The sequence below is a fragment of the Erpetoichthys calabaricus genome, chromosome 18, assembly GCF_900747795.2.
Source record: "Erpetoichthys calabaricus chromosome 18, fErpCal1.3, whole genome shotgun sequence".
Classification (NCBI taxonomy): domain Eukaryota; kingdom Metazoa; phylum Chordata; class Cladistia; order Polypteriformes; family Polypteridae; genus Erpetoichthys; species Erpetoichthys calabaricus.
Window position 1 is genome coordinate 30,321,153 of NC_041411.2, and position 12,035 is coordinate 30,333,187.

The window sequence follows — 12,035 nt, forward strand, 5'->3', positions numbered from 1 at the left end:
CAAAGTGCTACAGAGTAAAAATAGAATAATAAAATAAAAAAAAAGAACAGAAGAGTCTATAAAATACTTTAACAAAATGACTTTCTAAAAAGATGAGTTTTTAGGTTTCGCTTAAAGGCCTCAGTCGACTGTGGGGCTCTCAGGTAATCAGGGAGGGCATTCCACAGCCTCGGCGCCACCGATGAAAACACCCTGTCACCCATGCTGCTGAGCTTAGTTCTGGGGACTTGAAGAGTGTTAGTGAGTACAGAGCGGAGGGAACGTAAGGAGTTATGGGGGGTAAGGAGTTCCTGTAGATAAAGAGGGGCATGTCCATAAATGCACTGATGGGTAAGAAGGGAGACCTTGTACTCTATTCTGAATGAAACAGGGAGCCAGTGAAGGGTTTTCAGGATTGGGGTGATGTGATCATACTTTCGCACCCTCATCAGGATCCTGGCAGCGCTGTTCTGAATATACTGGAGTCTCTGGATACTCTTGCCAGGAATCCCAATGAGGAGTGCATTACAGTAATCCAGCCTGGAAGAGACAAAGGCATGGACGAGCTTCTCTGCATCTGCCAGGGTGAGTAATGGGCGGAGTTTGGCGATGTTCTTGAGATGGTAAAAAGATGACTTACAGAGATATTTGATGTGGGTGTCAAAAGTAAGTTGGGAGTCCATTCTAACACCCAAATTAGTAACAGATGTGGAAAGAGGAATATTTTGGCCAGAGAAAGTAATACTGGTGATGGTAGAAGAGCGAAGATGATGTGATGTACCAACTAAGATGGCTTCTGTTTTGGATCTGTTCAACTGAAGAAAATTGAGCCTCATCCAAGCCTCTAGCAGTGTAGGCCGCACGGCATTTTGGAAATTTTTATTTAAATATGGTGTTTTAAAATAAAGAACACTATTATTTTCTCAAAAAAACTAATGAAAACAATCAATCAATCAATCTCATAACAATATAAATTATTTTCCTATAATGGTCCAGCAGATTGGAGAACACACTCTAAGAAATCTACTTTCCAGATCGGTGATGTTCTTAGGTCTGTGGCTATCCTTTTAACTGTTGGGCTGTGTTGTTGATTGTAAAATGTTCTCTATGAATCTGAGATGGGTTTAGATTATAAGAACATAAGAAATCTGACCAATGAGAGGAGACCATTCATTTCATCAGGTAACAGCTAAGCTGTCCCAAAATCTCACCCAGATGCTCCTGAAAGGTTGTCGAGGTTTCTGTTTCATCTACGCAACTCGATAGTTTGTTCCAGATTCCCACAACTCTTTGAGTAAAGAAGTGCTTCTTGACTTCGGTCGAAAAAATGCGCTTCCTCTTAATTTCCGATTTCAAGTTATAATATCATTACCATGCTGGAATGTCCACCTGCTACCTGGTTTTGGGTTTCTAACAAAGGTAAGCAGCTTGTTGGCAAAAATATCTAAAGAAGTAGTACGGCCCATGATGCTATACTCAAAGACCTGCAGGGTCATGGAAGTTAAGGGGGTCCCACGACACCAGCTATTCACCATTACATTTTCTTAGTTGGTGTACGTTTCGTTTCATTGCATGGGCTGATGGAGCGAGTTCTCAGTTTTGATCTCATCTGAACATAGCACCCAAATTCAATCGGATCCTGCGCGTATTTTATATAGCAGATAAGTTTTGAAATCCAAAAACATTCTTTAGGACTGAGTTTTATTTCAAATATGAGAATTCCGTTTCCAACATATATTTTGACACCTATGGTTAAGAGAAAAAAGTAAAACAAATATTTTTCATTTTGGAGCATAACACTGCTGCTCACATAACTGCTCAGTTGATGCGACTTTTTGTCTGGTTTTATAACTGATGCCAATAGTTCCTGAGCGTGTTGTATAAAATGAACTTATGCCTATATACTTTTGTTTTTTTTTTGCCGTAATGAGAAGTGCTGAAGCACTTGAGTCTGTCAGCACTTATCTGTTTAATTGTTTGTTTTTTGCGGATCATTGCAGCTCAGGCATATTGCACACAAGGCCATGTGTCGATGTGACAGCTGTCAAGCTGTCTTTCACTTGATTGAAAAATGCACAATTTCAGTGTAATGGCTGTGGTTTCGTGCTGAAATCAGCTGCCAAACATGAACCGTTTATAAACTGAAGACTTAATTACTCTTTCTGCCTAGTTATTACGATGTGAAATCCCAGCGCTGTTACGTAATTATAAAATATTGCCACCCTTTTAAGCCTCATTTATTAATGGGCTTCACTAAGTAGCAACATATGACGGAGCAACTTTTGAAATCAAGCAACTACACATAGAGTGGCAAATCGGGAGGCCAGGATCAGATCCACTGATGAGAACGTTTTTAATATTGATGAAATGGACTGCTGCTGTTAATCAGAGACATTTCTTGACTATTTAAAAATGTAGGTTTTAAATATGTCTATGTTTGTGACAAACCCCTATATTGTCCTTAAAGTTTTTTTTTTTTGCTCTGGAAGGGTTTCAAGTTAGCACTTGACGTGCAAAGCAAAGCTAACCTCCTTTCAAACAAAACCTGTCTCGGCGGCCATTCCCCTTCAAGGAGCACTGGCTGCTTGCACATCTGAAACCACAGCTGGCATTGCTATAATCCAGAAACCTGCATAGCCTTTAATGTGTATTGCTCACAGCCTTCCACTTAAGTGAACAAAGTCTGTAAGGAAATTTCAAGAATCTGCTGCGTCAAAAGGCCAGCAGAAATGGTAATGATACCTTTTCGCCCACTTATCCCAGTTCATTTTAGAAGAAGCGAAGCCAAAACACTGATTAGCCAAGTATTTTTAGTGAGCAGCCTTTCAGACAGTGAGGGGATGAAATTCTTCTTTAAATAATGACTGTTCAGAATCGGCCTGTGTGTTAAGAGAGGTATGACGTCTTCATCCAAACTCCCTGTATTTTAAACAATAATCAAAAGAAATCTTATTATCTCAAGCTTTCCGTGGTATAATCAGAGTCCTAGCCTCTTATTAGCCCTGCTGGTACATGTTAAGGGATCTTAGTTTATCCAATTTATAGCAGAAGGATGTAATCAAAGTAGGTTAAGGAATTAAAGCTAAAAGACACTTGGTGTTTTTGGGTGGACGGAACAAACTCTCCTAATGGGCACCTCACATTTAAAGAGGCTTGTTTTGCTTGATTTGCCCTTAACAATCTGTACCATCGCCTTCCAGAGTAACTTGATTATACTTATCAGAGGATCTAATAACATGAGATTAAGCCTCTCTGATTGACGCCTTTGGGTATTCCTAAGTGCTTAGCCATTTGAACATTTACTTTTGGCTACATTTGACAATAGAAGTTGCCAATAAATGATTCTTTAAATATGTTACTCTACCATATATCTTTTTGTATTGTTCATTGATTTGGCTTTTTTCTTCATTTTATAGCTGAGAAAAGTTGGACTGATAAGAGCAAACATCATATCTTTCTGCTTAGCCAGTAAAATAAGAACTAAAAACAATGTTGCGATATTTTGTATGGAAAAAAAAGCAAAATTTTCAGAATTATTTTGTAAGGGAACGCCTGTTATGTGCCACAGGAGACCCACTTAGCAAGCAAAGAATTGCCATTCATAAAGCAGGGCAGGGCTCCCTCTTTTGGGATAAGGATTTTAAATCAAGTTGTACAAAATTATTTAAACTCTGCTCAGTGCAATGCAGGGAAACATTTTTTTTTGTTTTTTGTGCAAGATCAAAAATATAGTATTGTATTTTTGGCTGAGCATTAAGAAAGGACTTTAGCTTGACTTGCACTACTGGTGGAGGAAAATAATAAAACAAAAATCACTGAGCAGAGAAACGCGAAACCAATTCTATAAGGCATGACAGTCATATGGAAAAGAAAAGAGAACTCTCCCATATTAAAAAAAAAATAAATTTTTAATTAAAAAAAAAAACAAAACATTAAGCAGTAATAACTGAAGCCCTCTACTCAAAAGCAGCAGAACAAGTTCGCCAACAAAGACACCCTAGCACACATAACTGTGAGAAATGACGCAAAATGATGTAGCAGTTTAAAACAACTAAAATAACGCACCACAGATTAGAAGGAAAACTAGCGTACTGCATTATAGATCACAGACTTTTTGTAGAAGGGTAACTGAATTTTAGTTCATTTTAATATATTTTACATAGCAGACATCTCATCTTTATACATTTATAAATCCAACACAAATTGCTAATAAAAAAATGCATTACAGTGTGTACATACAAATGTACAGTATTCATATATATATATATATATTCATATTATATTATATATAATATATAGTAAATATGAATATATATGTGAATACTGTACATTTCTGCGGTGGGTTGGCACCCTGCCCGGGATTGGTTCCTGCCTTGTGCCCTGTGTTGGCTGGGATTGGCTCCAGCAGACCCCCGTGACCCTGTGTTCGGATTCAGCGGGTTGGAAAATGGATGGATGGATACTGTACATTTGTATAAAAAATTCATTACAGTGTACATACAAATGTACAGTATTCATATTATATATAATACATAGTAAATATGAATATATATGTGACTACTGTACATTTGTATAAAAATGCATTGCAGTGTGTACATAAAAATGTTCAGTATTTATATATATATATATATATATATATATATATATATATATATATATATATATATATATGTGTGTGTGTGTATGTATGTATGTACTGTATATGACTTCCACGAAAGCTAGGCTGCTGGTGATATTAATGCCACCCATCCGTTATGAGGAGACCTTGACGCCTGTGAGGTTGCAATGAAAGCGACAGCATGATGGTGGCTCACATCTTCTTTTTCTTAAATGGAGGTTTTGATTCCTATTGTAGCTTCTTAATTATTCACACAATAATTGTGCTATTATTTTATTTGAAACAATGGAAGGATTTTTAGTAAAACAAAAATGAAAAATTCTTCTTAGGGGCACAGCTTCCCCTTTTCCCTTGTGCTCTGCTGTTTGATCCGTACTTCTGAAATACGGTTCTCTAGATGTAATGTCTCCTGTTTTCACCGACACTTAAAAAGAGCATTTCTCTTCCTCACTCATTCAGCACAAAATTAACTTTAATGCTACCCAGACCTTTCAAATTGCCTTTTGCCAGTGGTACTGTTTTAGCTATTATAATTTTCAAAGCATTTAAAGCTGTTAGACAAAAATGATAGCACCTAACTTTATTAGCTCTTTACAAAATTAAAAGCAAAAATTCCATTCTTTATGAGCCACCTTCATTTTTGTGTCTAAATATTACATTTTCCTGTAATTAATACCAACAAAAAAAAACTTTCTAAAATATTTACATAATTGTAATTGAGGATACACGTATGTTGGTATTTTGTAGACTACTTTCAAAATAATTTCTGTTTTTAAATGTGTACAGCCATGCATGCACAGTATTTAAAGTTTTCCCTCATTTTATTATTCCCAGAATGAAGCTGCTTGTCAAGCACTTGAAATGAATCAATTTGCTCTTCTGTATACAAGATGGATTTCCTTAAAGGATAATGAAGAACATCTCTTTATTAAGGAGAAATTCTTCCCTCTCATTGAAACTGTCTGAGAGCCAAACAGCTGCATCTCTCTGTAGCTTTTGTTTGAGCTTAGACTGGAGTGACTGATTAGGCATAATACAGCTGGAAGAGAGACAGTAACGCTGGCAAAAATACCACCTCCCAGCATGCTTTTAGACTCGAGAGCATTAATGGTGGGGAGCAAAGGGTCCCATCATTAAAACGGAGATACTGAGAAGAAAACAATTTTATTTGGAGAAGGACAGAAAAAATATTTTCTCCAATTTAAACAGATTTCTAAAATTCTCTATTAAAGAAAATAATTGAAGACTTTTTTGTGTTCTGTGACTGTAACAATTTTATTTGGGAATTAAAATGAATAGGGTGCCAAAAACGTTTTACAAGAATTACTTTCCCCATTCCATTAAAAATACTTATTAATGAAGCAGTCAGAAAAGAACTAAAAGTGCAAAGCTGCCAAGTACATACTGTATGTCAACTTCAATAGAAAACTCTATAAACTACAGTATATACTAACACCCTTCAGTCTTCACTACAGCATGGAAGTCTCCTAGTCCAGAAATTTTTATAATACTGTTAAATATACATCTGAAGCTCAATGTATAATTATGATTCTGTTAAATCAGTTCTAATTCATTTTTGATTAGAAATATTTGTTAAAGGTTGATATTAAGAAATTGCAAAAATGCTTAAAATAGACTACATTTTTAAGAAAACGATGTTTCTAGGATTCAGATGGTGCAGGAGTCATCAGGTTGTTATTAAAGGTCCACCATTTTGTAGACGTTGTCACCCTTTGCCATTAATTCATCCCAAGCCTTCATACAATACATTGATCTTTCATTTGTACTCAATTCAGTTCAGTTTGTAGTTGGAAAGGGCACTTGAGCTTACAAACCCAGCACAGAATACATTATTTACACATTCAGTAGCACAGAGTGATGAAAAACAAAAAGACATAATATTGAAATATTGTCATATACAGGTATGTGTGTGCGTGACCATGGATCTATCTATGTAATCCTGCCAACTATGCTATTAGGGACATTCAAAATGTTTCCGCAATTTTATATTTTCGTTGGAGACGGTGAAGGCAGGAGGAGTAGTAATTGGACATTAAAAAGTTGTTACGATGCTGGGAAAATTGCATCACAAACGAAGTTGACTATGTAGAAAAGTGATAAAATTTGTTTTTGAAATTCTTAATAAACAAGAGTTAGAAAAAACGATTTGAACATCTACAGTATCTATGTGTGTGGGTGTTGTAATACTAATAAAGTTTCCTAAAGTGTCTCAGTGTTTTCCAAACCCATTTCAACACCTTGACCTGAGCATTTCTACAGCAAACAAGGGAAACCAACTTACTATACCTATAAGTGACCTACTAATGATAGATAACATTACACAAAGAAGAGATTAAATCAAAAATGTATTTTCTAAATGTCTAATTAGATGTTGATATTTGGAGGGATACATAAATAATTTACAAATTAAAATTCTTTGCACGTCAGTACATTTTTTTCAGTTTTGACATTGGACCATAAATCAGAGTGACCCCAGTGCTGGATGGCACAGTGGTATTTTGCGCTGTAGCTCAATGGTCTTATTTTACTACTGAGTCAAGGCATTCTGGGTAAGCTAGTGTTTGCATCAAAATGTCCATTCTGTGTACTTCCAGCTAGCTGATTACTGAGTCAAAACATAGAAGGATACAGAAACCTAGAGGTGGGGAAAGGAATCAGGATTTGTACCTTCAGAAAATTAAGCATAAAAAATGCAGTCATAATAAAGAGACAAAAGGAACTATGTGATCTAGGTACTGACAAACACGTATAGAATTTTAGTGAGTTCACCCACTATCAGGAGACGAAGGAAAGTGCAGGAAGGACATTCTCAATGTAGAGACTGAAAGAGGAAGAAGCAGCTATGGGTACAAATATACAAGAGTAGAGACAAATGCAGAGCAGCCACTTCCAGTCAGCTTTATGCTTTTTAAAGCGTTTAAATTTCAAAGAGAACACAACTGTGCGGAAAGTAAATATTTACTTACTTGAAGCATTCTTCGCAGTCGATATTCCCTGTTGTCTCTTTGATTGTTCGCTCCGATACAAAGGCAGGGTACTCTGTATCACAAGGCACTAGCATTGCTCTGCCCCTTTGTGCTGCAAAGAAGGCAACAAAATTAATAAAGATTAACTTACAAGGTTTTCAGTATTGCTGAACATTTGCACCTATAACTTGAAAATTTGATAAATAAAACATTTTTTTAATTAACACAATATTTTTTGGAGAAATCTGGGAAAGTAAATTGAACTCTGTTTAGACAAATGGAATGTTTTCTTCAAACTTGCAGGTTGTGTGTGAGATTGGCTTCTTCACATTTTTGGTTTCAAATATATTTTTTGTATTCCATTGGAATATTTGAAAATTGATTAAACATGGAAAGCATATTATATATATATGTCATGAGAATACATATAGGAACAGAAATCTATGGAATGAAAATGATTACGAAGCAGAGTACGAACTCCTAGCTGATACAGTATATCTGTTGTAAAGATGTATTTCACGTAGATATTTGGATTTCTTGTTGATTTGGCTTGCATTGAGAATGACAAATGTGTTCTGGGATTTTTTTTTTTAGGTAAAGAGGAGAGCGATTTTGAAATAAGTTTGTTATACTGACTAATCGGGGCGATGTAGGGTGGTGCTGTGTTGCATGTTGATTAGCACGTGTAAGCAGTTGTACTCTGTTCACGTGATTACCACAACCCGATATGCCTTTAAATCATGTGGTAACTGTTACTGCAAAATGAACCCCGAAAGAATGAGGCAGAGAAAGAATGACTTTTCATATCTCTGTTATGTTGTGTATGATGGCCTAGTGTATTAACCGCTCAGAGAAGCAGCTTTCTTTGAAAATGACAGTCAGCTGGCAGACAAAATTAAACTGGTTCAGATCACGGAATGTTCGACTTGCATCAATCACCAAAATAACCAGAAGTATACATACCAGCAAATCACAACAAGACAAATTATTTAATCTGTATGAGTTATTTGATAAAATGAATAATCTAATAGCAATGCAAAACAAACACGCAGATGATTCAATCAAAATGACTGACATCAGTAGGTCTAATGTATTGATATTTATTGAAGTGTTACGTGTTTGCTTGTCTTAAGTGTGTGTGAGAGGGCCTTGTACTCATGGCCGTTGGGATTTTAAACTGGCTCAATTGATAGATGGATGAATATTTAATTTTACTGGAATCCATTTGTTAGTAATTTGAAGCAGGTTTATCAGTCTATGCTATGAAAATGATGGATTCACACACCCAAAAGTATTTTCTAATTATTAGAAGCAGGTAATGTATACAAATACTTTCTGATTTTCTACATAAAGTAGCATGCTTAGATAAGAAATGTGCTCACCCAGCTCCTGATTCTACAGTTTGGCACAGATTGAAGCTTTTCTACAATTACTAAAAGTGTCTTTGATGGTTATATAAACAGCACATCCAAAGAACAGCACAGCATAAACATTTAAACACTTCAGAGAGTGCTCTTAAGCTACATGAAAATTTGAGCAAAGATGATAATCCATCAGGAACTTAACATTAGAAATGAAGACGACATTACCTTTGTGCTGCTGCCACCCTGTGGCAATCACATGTTAATGCACAAACCATTACTTCATCTACTTACACATTTGTATTTTCAAGTGCCCTGAAACACAGGAACAGCTTGAAGTTCTCGGTTTCAGCAATTTGTCATGCAGGAAATTTTTTCACCTTATGCTTTTAATCACTCCACTGAGTGGCCTCGAGCCCCATGGGAATTGACCGACAGCCACCTATTGATGCTATGGGAATATTTAATAAAATAAGGTCATTTAATGAATGGTAATAATGCTTTTGTACATTAATATCTAGAACTTTGTGCACATGCTAAATGTAGAAATGTAAATTAATATAATTTTAGAAAAAATACTAAGCATAAACAGTGCTTTAATTGAAGGCCCAGGGAAGGACTAAATTACCAATCAGCCAAGGCCAGATGAATAATTCAGTGCCAATTGGAATAATGTCTTTCTTTTTTACAGCTGCTTTTAGACTAATATATTTGTATTGTTATATTTAGTTTCAAAGCCTAAATTATTTTAAAAAAGAACATTTATTTTATACTATAGTTTATACTTCAATTTTTTTATATATTTTTTGAGATCAGCTGTTGCATTTATGTAATTTGATGCCTACTTTTTTGCTCTTTATTTTAGTCATGTATTCACTAGTTCATTTATTTACTTTTTTCTCTTTGTCCAAAACAGAGTCTCCAAGAGCCAGAGCCCATCCTGGGTGGAAAGCAGGAAACAACCGGGAATCGCAAGTCAGCCTAATTGTTGACATGCTGAAAACCAGGAGTACCTGGATAAACTTCATATGAACACAAAATAGAAAGTGCCAAAGGACTCGGGGGGGTCTCTCTCCACTTTTTCACTACTCACTTCTGCTCCTCCTGATGAAGATCACAGCATCAACCCACTGTGTTGGACAGACTAGGCTGCTCCATTCCCAGTCACAGATTTCAGCTACTAACCATCTAAGAGATATAATCTTTCTACAGTTTGTTCCAAGGTCTTCTCCTAATTGATCATGCATGTTTCCATTCTGTGGGAGGCTCCCAGGGGGTGCCCTAAATATTTGCCCCAATCATTTCATTTGGCCTTCTCTTAAATGAAAAATGCTGTGGTTCTACTGCAAGGTCGCCCTGTATGCCTAAATCCATCCCTCTTTCACCATGCCGTGCAAATAAAATCTCATTTCTGTTTACTTCTTTACTACTTGGTGTCCATCCTTATAGGTGAAGATGTTCGTAAAGACTGAACAGTAAAATCAGAAGTCTCACAGAAAGATTCAACTCCTACTTTATCACTAACAATCATTACAATAATTTGCAAAAATGCTGACAGTGCACAAATTAATCTATCAAACTCAAAATCTGTTTTACCCTCATTGACAAAAAGACCTTAAGGTATCTGAACCTCTCCACTAATTTACCATTAACTTGCATAGAGCAAGGTACCATTTTAAGAAGAGGAACATAATCTCAGTCTTGGAACTGTTATTCTCATTCCCATCCAATCACATTCTGTCACAAATGTTCTGTAGTATGCCAGTGATCACCGACTGATGCGGCATCATAATCTACAAACTGCAGAGATGCAATCCATGAGCTCCCAAAATTTTTACTCTCCAAGTCTTGACTGAGCCTTAATGTACTGTCTATTTCAATGAAAAATAGAATTGGATACAAGATATAGCGCTGGTGGAGTCTAAAGTCAACTTTAAAATAATCGGGCTTAACACCAAGTCTGCAAACAGAGCTCTCACTATGCAAGACCGACTGGCATACAGGAGCAGCCCTGGGACCCCAATACTCATGTAGCACCTCCCATAAGACACCATGATCATAAACATTATTAATTTTTCAGAAAGAACATGGTCAATGGGATTTGCAGATGTCTAAGACACTTGAAATAGCTGTTTAAGGATAAAGAGTCGGTTCAATGCTCCACAAACAGGAATCACCATTATTCCTTGTGTACCAGAGATTCAGCTAACAAATGTCATCTCCATTCAGCATAGGTTCTATTAGGAAGGCTACAGAATTTGATTCTTCGGTAACTGTAGTACATCTCCTTACTCTCCTTGTAAAACCAGGGACCACCAATCTTGTCTATAATTCTTGGGAAAAACTGCTACCAACTTTCAGGCTACATGGAGGTTGACATTAACCAATTTATCCACACACAGTTTCAACATTTCTGGATAGATCTCATTGACACCTGCGGCAGATCACTACCAAACTTTAATCACTACAATGACAACCTCAGTTGCAAACATGGACCCAAACTCGGGCAATGCTTTTGGCACTGTCTCTTCTGAGGAGGCCTATCCTCTGGATGTACAATTTCCTTAAAGTTCATCATTTGACAATATTTATACATGTGCACTGTCCTCTGGTTTTATTAAATAACTACAATACTGTATATAAAATAACTGAACTGGTACGGTGGGCACAGTGATAATACCTGATTAAAATCATTCTGTCGTTGACATCAAACATATTAGCATTTCCCATAAATATTTTATATTCTATGGACCTGTATCTTTACATTTGAGCTTGTGTATTATGATGTGCTGCTACTACCAGATGAATATAAGAAATGTGTGCAGAAGTTTATTTGCTTCCATGACATGCTTGGTATCTTTGCATGTTTAAGATTTGAACTTAAAATTCTAGATTATACAAATTCAAACTGCTCCTTTTTTCAGATTTTAACAGAATTTCACATGCTTGACAGGCAGAACGTTACATTTCATTACTGAAAATACGACAAGCACATGTGGTCCTGAAGCTCAGCTGAAGTGGCAAAATAAAAAATTAATGTAAAGAGGGAGATTTTTTGTTTTGTGCTACTGTCATAGTAACAGCCTGATA

At 36.2% G+C, this 12,035-nt stretch overlaps 1 protein-coding gene across 4 annotated transcripts in view; it reads right to left on the reverse strand.

The window, feature by feature from the left end:
- Positions 1–12,035, reverse strand: part of cacna2d3a (calcium channel, voltage-dependent, alpha 2/delta subunit 3a) — a 624,026-nt gene that overhangs the window by 27,781 nt on the left and 584,210 nt on the right. For all 4 annotated transcript variants that reach the window (XR_007933861.1, XM_051921047.1, XM_051921048.1 and 1 more), the window contains one exon: positions 7,585–7,696. Coding sequence is in view for 3 of the 4 variants with exons in the window: in XM_051921047.1 (XP_051777007.1) it covers positions 7,585–7,696 (112 nt within the window). In the remaining variant the exon portion in view is untranslated. The remainder of the gene's footprint in view (positions 1–7,584; positions 7,697–12,035) is intronic.